This window comes from Watersipora subatra, chromosome 1 (assembly GCF_963576615.1).
Source record: "Watersipora subatra chromosome 1, tzWatSuba1.1, whole genome shotgun sequence".
In the NCBI taxonomy this organism is placed as follows: Eukaryota; Metazoa; Bryozoa; class Gymnolaemata; order Cheilostomatida; family Watersiporidae; genus Watersipora; species Watersipora subatra.
Window position 1 is genome coordinate 46,733,096 of NC_088708.1, and position 17,965 is coordinate 46,751,060.

Below are 17,965 nucleotides of genomic sequence, written 5' to 3' on the forward strand. Positions count from 1 at the left end.
AAAAGTGAGAATGCTTTATGAGATATTAAGGGTGCATGTAAATTACAGAGACTTAAGGTCGAAATACACTCAGGAGATAAAGGTAGATAAATGTTCCTGGGGCGACAATGGCTGCATTCGCTATCTGGAGCATGTACAGATTGTCCTCAACATCAGCTCAGTGCGAAGAGGACGACTTTCTGTGAGTTGTTTCTTCAGTACCTAGTGATGTGATGACTGCCTGTGAGTATGTGAACTGGTCACTTAGTAGTCACCAGAGAGTGTGTGAACTGGTCACTTAGTAGTGACCAGAGAGTGTGTGAGCTGGTCACTTAGTAGTCACCAGAGAGTGTGTGAACTGGTCACTTAGTAGTCACCAGAGAGTATGTGAACTGATCACTTTGTAGTCACCAGAGAGTGTGTGAACTGGTCACTTAGTAGTCACCAGAGAGTATGTGAACTGGTCACTTAGTAGTCACCAGAGAGTATGTGAACTGATCACTTTGTAGTCACCAGAGAGTATGTTAACTGGTCACTTAGTAGTCATCAGAGAGTATGTGAATTAGCTGCATCTGTTCTGTTCATTATTTGCAAGGTTAAGCTGAAAAGCCCAGCTGGTACGGAATCGACAGTTCTGCCTACTAGGTCATCTGACAGCTCTTCTGCTGGCTTCAAAGAGTGGCCTTTCATGTCTGTTCATTTTTGGGGAGAGAATCCAGCCGGTGCATGGCAGTTGGAGGTTACTAATGGTGACCAAGCGGGTAGGAATATGTTAATTGGTTAGGTGAATAGGCTATGCCCCTACTGCTGTTGCTGCCAAAAGAGTGTGTCTATGGTTCTATGTTAGAGTTTAATCTAGTGCATCGCTACTATGATGTCACCTGTTGACATTGGAAATATCTACAACTTCCTGTATTACTACATAGTTGTCAAAAATTCATTGCCAGTTGGCTGTGATAGCCTGTTTTACTTCCTTCAGTGCTGTCTGCTAATCTTCATTGCTGGTTACTTACTGATTACTGGCAACCCAATTGTATACTCTGTAAATATGATGAACAGTCATGCGATTTCCACTTGTCTCAACCCATGCTATTCTTCAGGAAAAATTACCTACTATCAGCTTGTTCTTTATGGAGTGTCAGCAAATCCATTTGATAAGAACAGAAAGCAGACACTACCCGTAGAGTGTCATGTCACCTGTGCCACCAGCAGCTCATTACAACTCTCCTGCTCAGGCTCCGGAGCTGACCAATGTAAGGCCTGCAAGCCTGATCTCTACCAACAGGAGGACACTAAGTAGGAGAGCTTATATCTTTTGTTCTTTGCTCGCTAACACTTGCTGGCACATGTCACTGTAGGTGTCATTTATAACTTTAGACCTTCTGTGTGGCAATATATTTTATAGTCAAGCCAGCAGCTACAGTAAACACTAGTAAGAAAATGCAAACTTTTTTTCATTTTTGTAACACTCATTTTTACAATAATATAGCTTTAGATTACAGAGATTCTGTCTGAACTTCAAACCATTTTTTTCGCAAAAAGATAAGTGCTGACAACTCCAATTATTTTGATTAAGTCTAAGCCAGTTGATTATTTATGCATAACATTTTTAAATGAGTTGTTAGGGAAAACTGAATTATCTTCATTTTTCTCTGCAGTCTCTGTGTGGAAAGCTGTGAGGATGGCTATTACATACAAGTAGATGACGATGTACACATGTGTAAGAGATGCTTCCGGCAATGCAAGACCTGTGCAGGAGGGGGCATAGATATGTGTACTTCTTGCACAGATGACTTCCTCTTGGACAATGAAGGCCACTGCGTCGAGGAGTGCCCGTCTGGCTATTTCGCAAGTGAGATATACATATTTATTGTTTGGCAGGCTTTATGAGGTGAAAGGACTTCTCTCATCAAACCTACCACACATTAAACACGCTACAATCCCTAAATTCATGCTCATGCGGTCAGAAAATCATCTTCACGTTAATTTGGCTTTTTAAACAATTTGTTCTAACACTAATCTAAACTCTCCTAGAGCAGCGGGTTTAGTGCAGTATTCGCTTAGCTGAAGGTCATCAAGGTGAAGGTTTTATTGCAGATAAAAACATTTAGTCGCAGTAGAACATAAACGACAACAGTACCATATTATTTAGTGTACATTTGCTATGAGACATGCTGTGGTGTGCTAAACAAACTGGACCCCTTTCATGGTGAACTAAAGCTTTCATTTACAACATTGTTACTCATTGTAAATATAGTTACTAACCATAAATTATATATTAAATTATATAGTAAATTAGTCTTCGTTTTCAAATCCTGATTTCAAATAATTATGTAGACTAAACAGCTGCAAAATCATGTTTTGAATGATTATGTAGGCTAAATTCTGAACATTTTATATTTTTAGTAGTTGAAGATTACAATATGTACAGATATGATCACATCATGTACAGATATGATCACACCATGTACAGATATGATCACACCATGTACAGATATGATCACACCATGTACAGATATGATCACACCACAGACATTCTTATTATATTATATTTGCTTATTTCATCTCATATACACGTATATGAGATGAAATAAGCAAATAAAAACACTATTAAAAATTTACCATGAGCTTTAATTGCTGGCCTCAAGTATATTTGTGATATCTGTATGAATACGTAAGATCAATTCCTTTACTGATAATAAATTGTGGGTGTTGACTGTCAGAGGGAAGAACATTAAATTATTAAAATATTAATCACTGCTATAAAAATTCTTCTTTTTAAGCGTGTGAAATATTAATAGCATTAATAATATTTTAGCGAATATAATACAACTCCGCTCACAGAGATGCTGTCTGATACCATCATGGTATTACATTAACCAAACTGAGCAAAACATATTCATTGGCCTCTCATGTTTTTACAATGATGTTCCAGTCTGTTTTTTATTTGAATGGCCGCTAGTGTGAACCAGGCTTAAATACTGCTAACTAATATCATGTGCAGTTGTACTGTATAATATCATGTACAATTGTCCTGTATAATATCATGTACAATTGTACTGTATAATATCATGTACAATTATACTGTATAATATCATGTACAATTGTCATGTATAATATCATGTTGGATCATGAAGCCCTCACATTTTGGCACATAGCTAGTGTCTACCTTGCTGGCGTTTACGTCAATTGTCGTGTTGTTCAATCACTCATTAATAATCAGTTCTATATTTAGCTTGCATTTGAGTCAAATCTATTTATTATTAGAAAAAGATTTTTGAAGAAAGAGGCAGATCACTATGATTCATGTGATTATTAATTTTGTTATAGCTAAATAAGTTAGAAACAACATTGCAAAGACTTTTTTTCAAATACATCTTTTTTCATAAGTCCATAATGAAGATTTAAGTAGTGGTTGTAACTCTTACCGTTTATTGTTCATAAGAATGTAATTAAAATAATTTTTCTCTGATTGTTTAATTGCATAATATCTCAGACGGGTCTCAACATATCTGACTTGGTTGCATTAGATAATTATATTTTCATGTGATCAGTAACAAGATGGGACAACTTTTAGAAAATTAACAGGCTAGTGCAACTTTATCAAGCTACATCAACCAATTTCTAATTATACATGAGTTGATGAGACATTGGTACATAATTTTACATACAGTAGTTTTAAATGAGTTGTCAATATATATATTTTGCAAGCATAAAATCAAAGGGAAGATAACCTCCACCAGGATGACATTCCACTCAACACTGCAATCGGTAGTGAGACCTGCTTGGTTACTAATCGGAATGGTTCTTTGAATCAGTTTAGTTTGGTTATTCATAATTGTAAAACTTGTTCAATAAAACATGAGTTTAAATGAACAAATACTGTTTTTAGTTAGTAATCGGCTATTGGTCATCGATGATCAATGATTGGTTAATATTGATTAGCTAGTATTGATTGGGCGGTTCTAACACTACTATGTTTTGGCATTGTTTCGGCCTACATTCACTATCGCTTTTGTGAACCCTGCTACAGATGAACAGGATCGGGAGTGTGTGGCATGCAAAGACAACTGCACAAGCTGCGCCAGTCTTGACACCTGTCTTGTTTGCGATGATGCCTTTGACCTGGTTGGTGGAGAATGCATGCAAAAGTGCGACTCAAGGTAGGCACACCTCTCGTCGTTTGTCAGAAATCTCATTCCGGCCGGTACTCTTTTAGCTTGAAAGCTGCTGCTTTTAAGAGTTACCTGCTTTAAAGAAATAAACTGCATCGGTGTGTAGGAATGTGAACGGAAATTATATTGCTCAAATCTGGTAGTTGTCTTATCTTTGTGCAGTTATCAGTGAATAACCCTTTCTTTTTCCATTTATTATTATGAAGTGTGAGACAAACAGCTTTGTTATTTTAAGCACAACCCAAATGATTGAAAAGCACTATAGTAAATTAAGCATTGATCTTTTGAGACTCATATACCTACTAATGATACAGTGAAACACGGATAACTCAAACTTCAAGGGACCGAGCAAAAGTGTTCGAGTTATTAGAGCGTTCAAGTTATCAGGACAGTCATAAGTGCATGTATTTATCAGTAGATACATGTACATATACAAACTATATATCAATCAAAAGCATAGATTGCTTGTTGCAAGTTAAAGGGTCTCTCGTGTGAAGTTTTAAATATTTTTAATCAGAAAGTATAGATATTTTTCTATCACTTGAGATTTGTTTGTTGCTTTAGGTGATGTGACTGCCAGGACGTTCTCAGATTAAAATTGGCAAAACTTGATCGTGGTTAAAACGCTCAGAAAAAATACATACGTATTTTTCTACCGAGCGTTTTAACCAAGATCAACTTTGCAGTAAGTCAGTTATTACAAAACTGCTTTACTATTAAAAACCCATTATCAATTTTGCCGATATTACTTTAAAGTTATCCAAATTTTACCTCGCTTTTCTTGCTTTCGGAGGGCTTATCGGTAAGCGGATGTTTGGTAACATTTGATTTTTGCAAACCTTTAGAAAAGTCGTTAATAAAAATATTTGCCGATGTTGGTAATAACGAGGCCTGAGAACTACTAAAAGTCGATGTTTATCTCTATGGCTTGGAATAAAGTGATATTCTAAAGCGATAGTAACAACCGTCTTGGTAGCCGTTTGGCAAAAAACTGTTCGAGTTAACGGAGTTTCGGTCGAGTTATCTAAAGCCATTTATCATTGCGTGGGAACGGACCAAGCAAATCCATTCGAGTTAACCATGTGTTCGATATATCCAAGGGCGATTTATCCGAGTTTCACTGTATATGCTTTCTTAAAAAAACGGGTTTGGGGTGACTGACATCCTACCTTTCTCTTGTATTACTAATGTGTACAAGTTACTATCTTTTATTAGGAGTCATGACCCTCTGCGTCAGTCTTATGGTTAAATGTTTTTTGCAGGGAATATAGAGACAAAAATAGACAGTGTATTTCATGTGAGGACGAACTCTGTGTCGTCTGCAGTGCAGCTAATGAATGCAAAGCCTGCGATCCTTCCTACAGTCTCTACATGGCGAGCTGTGTCAAGGAGTGTCCGGTCCACACTTATTCAGTTAGAACTGGCCGAGATTCTGGACAGACAATCTGCAAGAAGTGTGTTGATGTCTTTTTGGTTATGATTGATTGGCTAATCTATGTACATTATTCTTGACCAAATCAAAATTGGTTTTATTTGTGGGTTAAATGGCTGACAGCATGAACAGGCAACTTCGAATCTTACTCATTTTAAAAAAAGCATCACAATTTTAAAAAAGGAAGTATTGTTGCATGGTTGCAATTATGAATGTTACTTTGGTTTGAAATGCCATCACTTGTTTGTAACCTGGCTAGACATAGTCAAGCATTTACACTATGTTGAAAAGACAACTCCCAACTACCATACGGCTACTTTAACACCTGCGTATCTGCTACACTGTGTGTAGCTACACTATCTGCTACACTGTGTGTATCTGCTACACAGTCACCATATGTTACAGTCAGGCCTTATCATATAAAGTCTATTTGTTCTGATATTTGCTTCACATGCTTAAGTCATGGAATCTTGGAGCTATTATATCTATAAGAATGTATTGTATTTTGTCTGGTTCAATTTCAAGCCCAAAAACATACGTAAAATTCCTCAAAGTAAATTATGCATGATATTTTTAGATGCATTATATAAAACTGCGAAAAACTAAATGTCAAAACTAACTAATGAAATAATCATCAACAAAAATAGATTTTTATTATGTTTTATCTACTTTTTATATTTTAATTTTACTTGCTTCTTCATCGCAGTGTTTCAAAAAATTTCCAAAGTTGTATGTCGAAAATTATTTTGTGTAGATTCAAATATTTTCTCAAATTTTGCGTGGTAAAATAGAAAATTGATATGTTAAGGTGGTTGCAAGCAGAGGCAGTTGTAAGTAGAGGTGGGGGTAAGTAGAGTCGATTTTAAGTTTAGGTGGTTGTAAGTAGAGGCGGTTGTAAGTAGAGGCGGCTGTAAGTAAAGGCGTTTGTAAGTAGAGGCGGTTTTAAGTAGAGACAGTTGTAAATAGTGGCGGTTGTAAGTAGAGGCGGTTGTAAGTGGAGGCGATTGTAAGTAGAGACGGATGTAAGTAAAACGGTTTTAAGTGGAGGCGATTTTAAGTTGAGGCGATTGTAAGTGGAAGCGGTTGTAAGTAGAGGCGGTTGTAAGTAGAGGCTGTTGTAAGTAGAGGCGGTTGTAAGTAGAGGCTGTTGTAAGTAGAGGCTGTTGTATGTGAGGTGGTTGTAAGTAGAGGCGGTTGTACGTAGAGGCGGTTGTAAGTAGAGGCTGTTGTATGTGAGGCGGTTGTAAGTAGAGGCGGTTGTACGTAGAGGCGGTTGTAAGTAGAGGCTGTTGTATGTGAGGCGGTTGTAAGTAGAGGCGGTTGTACGTAGAGGCGGTTGTAAGTAGAGGCGGTTGTAAGTAGAGGCGGTTGTACGTAGAGGCAGTTGTAAGTAGAGACGGTTGTAAGTAGAGGCGGTTGTAAGTAGAGGTGGACTGTATTTTATTTCAGTTGGAGCTTCTGGGTTTATCTATTTCAAGGAAAAGAACCAACCACCTTTTTTGTTCTCTGAAAGACATATTATTATGATATAGGATGGAGCTGGTCATGGCCTTTGCTATGTTGTAGCTGCCACAAGACATGCGCTACCTGTAATGATGAGCAAGACAATAACTGCTTGTCATGTTTTGACAAATATCAGCTAACTTCGTCTCACACTTGCGTCAGCAACAAGACTTGTCCCTTTGGTCAGTTCAGGGAGCTGAGTGTAGGTAGCTGTCAGCCTTGTCACGACTCGTGTAACACTTGCTCTGACCAGACCAACTTGGGATGCACCTCTTGCAAGGAGAACAGGTAAGTCAGGATGATTCAGAATGTCTTTGAACCAAAGCTCTGTCATGAAAATGTCATAAGGATTCAAGTGCTAACCCAGAGATGTCATTGAATTTAGCTGAGCATGGACCTTGAGTTATGATAAGATTTGTAGCTTTGACTTGATAATGTCGGAATAAGGAATCTATTTCTAGGGCAGAGAGAGGGAGGGAGGGGGGGAGAGGGAGGGGGGGAGAGGGAGGGGGAGAGAGGGGGAGGGGAGAGGGAGAAGGAGAGAGGGAGGAGAGAGGGAGGAGGGAGAGAGGGAGAAAAAGGGAGAGAGAGAGAGAAAAAGGGAGAGAGCGAGAGGAAAGGAGAGAGAGGAAGGGAGAGAGAACGAGAGGAAGGGAGAGAGTGAGAGGAAGGGAGAGAGTGAGAGGAAGGGAGAGAGTGAGAGGAAGGGAGAGAGAGTGTGTGTGCGTGCGTGTGTGTTTGCGTGCGTGTGTTTGCGTGCGTGTGTGCGTTTGCGTGCGTGTATGTGCGTGCGTGTATGTGCGTGTGTGTGAAAGAGAGAGAGAAACAGGGACAGGGGAAAAGAAACGGGGACAGGGAAAGCAGTGGCAAAGAGAGGGAACAAGAGAGGGAACAAGAGAGGGAACAAGAGAGGAGAGCGGAAACAGGGGGAGCAAGAAGGAAGGGGGTGTTCTGGTCAAAAGCGTATCCATACATTGTTTAGTCGTCTCTTGGTTGATTCTTGTAACACTTTTACGTTGAGCCACCAAAGTTTTTACACCTAATTTAGGCTTATCATTGGAATATATATATAGGCAATGGGACTGGGACAAACCCTAGCCTGGATGTAAGGAAATCTGTACTACTGCATTTAGAGGGGTTGTCTGGCACCATTCTAGAGTATACATGCTGTAACCCAGTGTGCTCGCAGCAGTACCATGGAAATGGTGTCGCTCTTCAGAGTGCTCAGTTAACACAGGCATTATATATATTATATGCATATGTACATGTATATACATATACCATATATACGATGTATTTATACATATATATTGAAAATATATTATATGTATATCATAAATATTGTATATAATATATATTACGCAATATATATTATACGATATATATTATACAATATATATTATATATACTATATAATATATGTATATTACATGTAATATATATATTACTTATAATATGTATATATTACATATGTGTGCGCAGTCAATGCAAAGATTATGTATATTTAGTAAAACAACTCATCCCCTCCCAACCTAGAAGTGTTAAATCAATCAGATGAGGTCATTTCAAGCTCCTAACATCAGATTTACAAGTTTAGGAAAATACTGATTCTAGTCTCAATATAGCAGCTGATGTTTTTAGAAGCCATTCTTGTTCAGCTGAAAGTCTGTGATTACAGTTATCTCAAGGATGGGTCATGCGTCGAAGACTGTGGGCTTGGTTTTTTCAAGTTCATCGATGAGACGGATTCTCATGCTTCCTGTCAACAGTGTCATCTCTCTTGCGCAAATTGTACAGGCTTTACAAACACTTCCTGTTTGAGCTGTCCAGATTCGGCCAAGCTGATTGAGGAGAACGGGTCATGTGAGCCCATCTGTCCAGCTGGGTATATATTTATCCATAACATCATGGTGGATAGATCTGTAAACTTAGCGTAGATATCTCAGTAACTTTTGGGTTCAGGAGGGCTCAACTTTTACAAGCTGAAGATTTTAGAAACGCTTGTGGTGTTGAAATGGCTATTATTATTATTGTTACTATTATATCATATTATGGTACAGTAGAACCGACACCCTCCAGGTAAAGTAGGTCTAAGAGTGTGTTTGTGAATCCAAGACTAAGTAGTGGACATTAAGTGACATCAGACACTGGCTCTGAAAAAGGGTTCATAAACACTTGCTGCTTGTTACAAACAGCTCCATCAGAGGCGCTATGTATGTTAGCTTATTATGGTAGGTTCTGATTGGTTATTGGTTATAAATATTAGTTATGTTGTCTGTAGAACTTACCGAAAAATATACATGGATAAGAGAGATTCTGTTACTTCTTCGGCTTCAGAAGATGGAGGGGATCTTTATAGCGTCTCGACTCAAACAACTGTGAATACCAGTGGTTACGCTTGCGACCGCTGTCCAGATGAATGCTTGACCTGCTCAGGTCCTCGAGTTGCTGACTGCAGCACCTGTCATATAGACAAGGCTCTTAACCACGGTAGCCTCACTTCCTAGCTATCCCTTCCTCGATGACCTTCATACATACAATGCTTGTTTGTTCTATGAATGCATTTATTGTAGCAGTGAACTTTTTGTTCTTATCTTAATCGGAAGTGGCTGTGAGTTGCTATATAAGATAAAGGTGTACACGTAATGCAATTTTCAAAAGCATGCATAAATTTTGTGCGAGTCAAATTATAGCCCAAACTCTAAAAAGCTAATGAAAATAATTTTAAAAATAATTTAAAGTCATTTTCGGATCAAGTGATTCCATAAAGGAGTCTTCTGTTCGCTGCAAGTGAAACCAATGAATTATAAGTCATGCAGCCATGTCTGACACAACTTTGAATTTTGCAGTTATGATTACCTTTTATATCAAAAATATTTCAATTTTGACACATTGGCGATCATCTTTGGTGATCCACTTTCATTCTCATGCATGATGGCATTTCAACTTTGCATAATTTTCTGGTGATGAACAGCATATCTATAGGTAGAGGTAAACTAAAAGTAACATCATTTGGTAAAAATGGTAATACATAATATTCAATGATCGTATGGATATAATGAGGGAATCACCCAGTGACCTATAGGTACATTGTATATTCAATTTGAATTATGTATTTGCTAGTAGAAAATAAAAAATATTTTGTAGAACATGTAGAATATTAACTATGTTTATTATTGAAGGCGATAAAGTAAGATTATCTAAAGGTTTTCTGTAGCGATTGTCTTCCATCATTTATTTTATGTTTTGAAGCCATGACAATTCTGAGTTTTAGTACGTAAATACCCAAAATTCAATGAATCAAATGTTTTATTTCATATACAAAAAACTTGCCACTTTTATGTAGAAATATTTATAAAAATTGAATTATGCTACATTTTTTAACAGTAAAAGCTACAAACAAACTCATAAGTATTTGGAACAGCCAGCGCAACTATTTAATGTCTGACATTTTTATTGCTTGTGCCTGGAGTTGCTTCCTCATGGCCTGACTTTGGATAGGAGCAAACAACTCAGTGTGTTAGCTTTATCATTACGTATTAGGAAATTGAGGGTAATGATTAATGGCTATCATAGTTTCATTATTTTAAATGTAAACTCTCGGTCTTAATTTATATGAGCGCAGTAATAGTTTGCTCTTCACAGTTATCTGGTGTCTATTGGCGTGAATACCATAAAGCATTGTTTGATTTGATGGAAGAGATGTTAGCCTCCCTCCAATGGTTAATATTCAATGATAAATAGGTTGTGTTCTTATTGCTGAGTTTTCATAGTTTGGCTTCTGCCAAAGTGCTGACTAGAAATCTAGTCTGAGGTTTTGAGAAAAGCTGCTGGATTGTCGTCGTGTCATCATCTCGCAAGCAGCAATATGAAATAAGCGTATCACTTTATTTCTGCAGCTGGACAGTGTGTGAGCGAATGTGAAGATGGATACTTCAAGAAGAATGTTTTCTTAAAAGGAGGAGAGAGTCAGTATGTCTGTCATATATGCAACTCACTCTGTGCCACTTGCAATGGTAAGTCTGCCAATTTACCGTGAATATCAGGTTAGTTTTTAGGCTCACTTGTTTTCCAATTTCTTAGCTGTATTTGGATTTAACACAGTTTTTGAAGCATTAAAATTAGCATCGTGGTGTTCAGAACTACAGAATCACAAATTCATTGGACTGAAAAGATATTAGGATGACAGAACATGTCACTGCACGTCTGTATGACTTGTATTCATTGTTGCATACTCTGAGAGTGGTAGGAGACACAATATTTATAGACCATCGCAGTGACCATGGTACTTTTTCAGTGTCTAACCAGAAAATGAAAAAATCCATGATATTTCTATGTAATATCTATGCCTAATATTTATATGTATCTATATATATACATGTATATATATAAAAAAAAACTGTTTCCTCACCCCGGATACCCCGTATGGGTGGTAAATTCTGCTCTAACTCGGGTCTCCTACCAGAGACCTGGGAGTTTGAGCACTCGCCTCAAGATCTTAGCTGTTCCCAATAGCGCACTTTTCTGCAACTCACCTGAGTTGCAGAAAAGTATATTATATATATATATAATATAATATATATATATATATTATATATCTATATATAATATCTAGAGTAATATTTCTATGTCTCAATATGTCCCCCGTAACTAATGTTATTAACATTTCCTAAAATTTGTGGATTTGGACCATTTTAAACATGACCAGCTAATCGTAGGCGCTATTCAATGAAGTCTAAAACAAAGGTTTTGGCATTAAAGGTAAAAAAGTTTTAGCTATGAAGTTGGAGATTAGTATAAAACATACGGCTGTACAATAGCAATAAAACATATGGCAGTACAATAGCAATAAAACATACGGCGGTACAATTGCAATAAAACATATGGCGGTACAATAGCAATAAAACATACGGCAGTACAATAGCAATAAAACATACAGCGGTACAATAGCAATAAAACATACGGCGGTACAATAGCAATAAAACATACGATGGTACAATAGCAATAAAACATACGGCTGTACAATAGCAATAAAACATACGGCAGTACAATAGCAATAAAACATATGGCGGTACAATAGCAATAAAACATACGGCGGTACAATAGCAATAAAACATACGGCGGTACAATAGCAATAAAACATACGGCTGTACAATAGCAATAAAACATACGGCGGTACAATAGCAATAAAACATACGGCGGTACAATAGCAATAAAACATATGGCAGTACAATAGCAATAAAACATATGGCTGTACAATAGCAATAAAACATATGGCAGTACAATAGCAATAAAACATACGGCGGTACAATAGCAATAAAACATACGGCGGTACAATAGCAATAAAACATACGGCTGTACAATAGCAATAAAACATACGGCGGTACAATAGCAATAAAACATACGGCGGTACAATATCAATCAAACATACGGCGGTACAATAGCAATAAAACATACGGCGGTACAATAGCAATAAAACATATGGCGGTACAATAGCAATAAAACATACGGCTGTACAATAGCAATAAAACATACGGCGGTACAATAGCAATAAAACATACGGCGGTACAATAGCAATAAAACATACGGCGGTACAATAGCAATAAAACATACGGCTGTACAATAGCAATAAAACATACGGCGGTACAATAGCAATAAAACATATGGCGGTACAATAGCAATAAAACATACGGCGGTACAATAGCAATAAAACATACGGCGGTACAATAGCAATAAAACATATGGCTGTACAATAGCAATAAAACATACGGCGGTACAATAGCAATAAAACATATGGCTGTACAATAGCAATAAAACATATGACGGTACAATAGCAATAAAACAAATACGATCAATAACAACACATGATATTGACATGACATTGATTACACTTCTTAGTTGTTTTTTAAATGGAAGATCCATTTTTTTAAGTCGTTTCAAGATCCATGTTTTTCCTTCATTCAGGATAACTCCCCTTCAGTCTCTCGTCCCTCGACATGTATTGAGGTACAATTTATAGTCTTTCTCCTTTTCTATATTATTGTAGTCATTTGGGATGATTGTATTATAGATCGGTATTTGTCAGCTCATGTCAAGGCTGTAGCCATTCCCTGATCATTTTTTGCACCTAGCAAAATAACCAGTCATGTCGAATGTTAAAATAGTTTTCTCTCACAAAATTCACTTACAAATTTTCTAGTGTTAGGAGCATCACCTGCTATCAAACATAAAATTTTTGTCTAGTATATAATAATGCTCAGGTGAAGCCAAAAAGCTGTTAACCAGTTGAAAATCTGTGTGGCTAGCAACCTTTGAACCTGTACATCAGGCTTCATTAATAATGGCAGTCTTGCAACTGAATTAATCACTCCCTTTATGGCGTGCCAATTGACAGCTACTTGTTGCTATTGGCAACTAAATCAATAGCTTTCCTATCACCTTTGAGTTTATTTCTATTATACAAGGTGAGGAAGAACTATGGTTGGCAGCTAGTCTTTTCAAAAGCTCAACATTCCATAACGTATTTTTATTAGGCTGTTATGAGAATTCTTACGCAGACTTTAGACAGAAATCAAGACTGAGTTGAGTGGAATGAAGGATATGGCTTTAAGGGTACCAAAGCTATCTTTTAATCATGGCTATGACAGAAATAAAACTACAGTTTCTATTCATGTGAAATTGAGGCTATGGCTTGAGTGGAACCGAGAAACTAAAGTTATAACTTCAGCCAAAGCCATGAAGTAAAACGATCAAACAATACAGTTTTGATTATAACAATGGTTCCGCCTGGTAATTTCATAATAATCTTTTTCATTTATGGCATAAACTCCTTTTCTTTATAATCTCAGACCATACATATTATACATATTTGAAAAAAATAAATTTTTTAGACATTCTGTCTACCACCAAAGGTGCACTCTAGCAATAAAATCAGTTTAATGGGCACCCATTATATCCTATCAGGTCAGTCTAGGCTTATGGTGTCATACCAAATACTAGGATGCTAGAAATACTCTAAAGGAACTTAAAACCACCACCAATTAACTCTTATAGAGCTATGTTCTAAAATTATGTCAATTTAAGTTGCGTTTCCCACCAATTTAAATATAATTTAAATATTATATTTACGCCGAAAATGCCCTATTGTACCAAAATTAAACTAGTAAAACAAATATCAGTTAGTTTTACATAATATTCTTTTCCAGTACAGTTTGAGCGCTCCATTGATGTGCATATTGTCATAATTCACATAATACCGATGGAACAATATATGAATTAACAACAAAAAGTGTTTTTTTTTCAAGTGGTCCCATAATTTTGATCACCACTAGTTTGTTTTAGAAAGTAGCAGCTGCAAAAATGGCAATTATAGGTTGAACAAATTATAATTTGCATAAATCTTAAGATAATAAATATAATATAGAAGATGAACAAATTATATTTGTACAGAGACCAACCTGTTTTCACCAGCAACTGACTTTCAATCTTTTATTTGTGTTTTTATATGAAAGGTTCTAATTTAACTTTCAGCTCGGCCTGCAACAAATTACCGCAATAGTAATTGTGGGAGCAGTTACTGTACAAACCGTGTAACATGTAGGTCCAGATAAGTACTAGCTTTTTCAAAAAGGAAGAATGTCATTTTTAACCGGGTGTGTCATTGTTAGAAGAAATAATACTTCTTGTTACAGATGCCACGTCAAATGCCTGTCTCTCCTGCCCCGACAGTTATGTTCTTTTCCACAATCAGTGCGTTAAGGAGCCCACATGCTATCAGGGCCAGTTCTACAGCTCTGCTGAAGATGTATGTGGACTTATTTACTACTTTCTACTTTCCTTTGGTTGAACGTTTTATAGTTTCTGTGCTATGCTGTCGGAGTTCAGTAGAACAAACTGTTAGATGATAAGAATAGAGGAAATGCTTATGTCGATGACTTCCAGTGACGATGACTTCCAGTAACGATGACTTCCAGTGACGATGACTTCGAGTGATGATGACTTCCAGTGACGATGACTTCCAGTGACGATGACTTCCAGTGATGATGACTTCCAGTGACGATGACTTCCAGTGATGATGACTTCCAGTGGCGATGACTTCCAGTGACGATGACTTCCAGTGATGGTGACTTCCAGTGACGGTGACTTCCAGTGAAGATGACTTCCAGTGACGATGATTTCCAGTGACGATGACTTCCAGTGACGATGACTTCCAGTGACGATGACTTCCAGTGTCGATGACTTCCAGTGACGATGCACTAAGTTGAATGATTGAAGTTATTAGAAACTAAACTGGTTAGCTAAGGAAAAGCAGTTTTATTTGGTCATACTCGATGCCAAAACTGGCGACTGGCCTGAATTAAGTGCGCGTCGTCTTCTCTTAACCACCACTCAGAGCTATGACATCATGTTATTAATTGTGAAAACTGTTAAAAATATAATTGAAGAAGCTAAATCAAAATTTAAAAAATCGATGTTTTTAAAACCAGTAAATTAGTGATGAATGTGTATATATTACACACATACGCTAGCCATGACATTTTTATGCACATATAGTATTGGGCATTAAGCTGTTATCTGCCATTTAAGCGCATAGGTTGCCGGGGTTAGGCTAATATCTGCCATTTAAGCTCATAGGTTGCCTGGGTTAGGCTAATATCTGCTGTGAAACATTTTTTTAGACCTATGGTACAAATGCTAGCTATAAAAACAGAAATATACAGAGAGTAAACGTAAAGAATAGCTAAAAGTATGTAACATACTCTACTTAGCCTAAAATTTGTTTACATGCGCATGTACATACAAAAGCCAAATAAAAAAAGTTTAATTTTAAAAGTTTAAAAGTTTAATTTTAATGTAGCTGTTAAAAGGTTATACTTTGTCATTAAAAAGCTCAATAGTAAGTCGAGAGAGAACAAAGGTGAAGAGGTACAATACAGTGTACTTAGCCTACACATCCGCAATGAAAACTCAGAAAGGAGGGTATGTTGACCGATAGAATCGCTTAATGCCTGGTTCCTAAAAATGTAACCACGTCGTTAAGTGAGGACTGATTTCCTGTAATCATAAGCTGTGGTTCCTCTCCTGCAGTTCCATTTTCAAAGACTGCTGCCATGTTGTCACTGATGATACTGCTTGTTGATGTTAGCCTTCAATTTTTTCAGAAATGAAATTAAGGCTTCTCAAGCAACTTTCCTGTCTGGACATCAAATGCTTTAGTAAATTTATGGTCAGGTCTTATTGTGAATCTCTTATTGTAGGAATGTTTAAGCTGTCATTTCAGCTGCCACACCTGTTCAGGACCAAGTGAATTAGAGTGTACAGCCTGTAACCAAAACCATGTTCTCTATATATCATCTTCAAATAATGTTGGTACAACAAGTTCTGGACAATGCGTTGTATGCTGCGACAATGGTGAAATGCAACCAAACATTTGTTGTGATTGTAGTATACCAGGTATGCGTATATCTGTATTTCTTCTATTCAGCTTCACATAAGGTCGTGTGAACATGAGTGCTCACCTTGGTTTTACTGCTTTGCATTTTTGGTATTAATTAGTAGTTGGAGAGACTGTGAGCTTGCCAAAAATTTGATTATGGCAAACGTGAGGTGTTTGCAATAACGCGTGCTGGAAGCTCGATTTGTGTATGTTCACATTTGAGCTAATCAACATCATCCTCTCATTTCTATCCAGCGTTTTCATAAAACTCTCTCATTACAAAAGCGTATGTTGAATAATACCCACTTGCCGTTAAAGTTGTGGATGCTTTATCACCCAACTTGGGTCAGTAGTGTCAGTTCACATCACCACAGATGAGGTTGTTATTATTACAGCATCTTTTGTGTCAGAAATGTTTATTACTGATTGTTTAGTTACTGCTACATGGAAAGCGGAATATTTTTTAACCTAGAAGCATATTTTTTCACCATGCTACATTCACAGACAGAGATAGAGCAGAGTTGTGAGTAACGGTTGAGCCCTCTATACCAAGAAACAAATATCACCTGCAAAAGGCCAATGATATTTACGTTTTATCTTAAATCAAGTGAAACATGTTTTCCTCTAAATGTTCTTTTTGTCAGACTCAAATTACCACGATAATAACGTTTCCTTAATGTGGATCACTACAGCTTAGATTAAAACATGCCAAACTACTGCTAACAATGACAGGCCTGTCCATATGATATCGTTTTACTAGGTAGGTACTCTTGCATGAAATGCTCATTAGCATCCCCAATGGCTACAGACGTAGCACCTGAATGTTTTATGATGCACTGCTGGCTGTAGTTCCACTTACCTAAACAAACATTTACTTTCGCCTAGACTCTCCAAGATGCAATGAGGGCGATAGAACAAGCACAACTACTTCGACTGTCGTTCCAAAGAGTGAGAGTAGTACCAGGACTCTGGTATTCATCGCAGTTATCGGTATATTTGCTTCTATTGCACTCTATATCGTGGTATTCGTGACCCTACAGTACAGAAGTTATGGACGATGTGCCTGGCAGACGTCGTCTTCAACCCTTCTCATAGATGGCGGAGGAATCATCGAATATTCATCGTTAACTGATAAAGATGACAATGTACACTTTTCAGCAGATGATCAGATGAATGTTCAATATAGCAAAAGCAAAAGCAAAATGCTGAATGATTCTGATTAACTGAGCCAACTTTATACTTAATGTGTCAGTGGTAGTCAGTCAACTCAGTGGTCTCTATTCTACTTGTCACATTTATGTCTCATCTGTTTCAAGTGCTCATATTGTAGCAGATGATGCCCCTGTGGTACACTATCTAGCTGATGCCTACTGTGTTACACCATCTCGAATAACTTTTTTCTATTCTACCACTCGCATTTATCTTTGTGTCTTTCAAACT

General features: G+C 37.1%; 1 protein-coding gene across 1 annotated transcript in view; it reads left to right on the plus strand.

Moving 5' to 3' along the window:
* Positions 1 to 17,932, plus strand: part of LOC137397283 (furin-like) — a 44,134-nt gene extending 26,202 nt beyond the window's left edge. Inside the window, exons 12-24 of the mRNA XM_068083573.1 lie at positions 49 to 181; positions 575 to 740; positions 1,080 to 1,275; positions 1,638 to 1,831; positions 4,013 to 4,142; positions 5,417 to 5,608; positions 7,153 to 7,377; positions 8,768 to 8,974; positions 9,371 to 9,579; positions 10,989 to 11,105; positions 14,781 to 14,893; positions 16,347 to 16,542; positions 17,411 to 17,932. Of these exons, the coding sequence (XP_067939674.1) occupies positions 49 to 181; positions 575 to 740; positions 1,080 to 1,275; positions 1,638 to 1,831; positions 4,013 to 4,142; positions 5,417 to 5,608; positions 7,153 to 7,377; positions 8,768 to 8,974; positions 9,371 to 9,579; positions 10,989 to 11,105; positions 14,781 to 14,893; positions 16,347 to 16,542; positions 17,411 to 17,748 (2,416 nt within the window). The 3' untranslated portion in view covers positions 17,749 to 17,932. The remainder of the gene's footprint in view (positions 1 to 48; positions 182 to 574; positions 741 to 1,079; positions 1,276 to 1,637; positions 1,832 to 4,012; positions 4,143 to 5,416; positions 5,609 to 7,152; positions 7,378 to 8,767; positions 8,975 to 9,370; positions 9,580 to 10,988; positions 11,106 to 14,780; positions 14,894 to 16,346; positions 16,543 to 17,410) is intronic.
* The last annotated feature ends 33 nt before the right edge of the window (positions 17,933 to 17,965 follow it).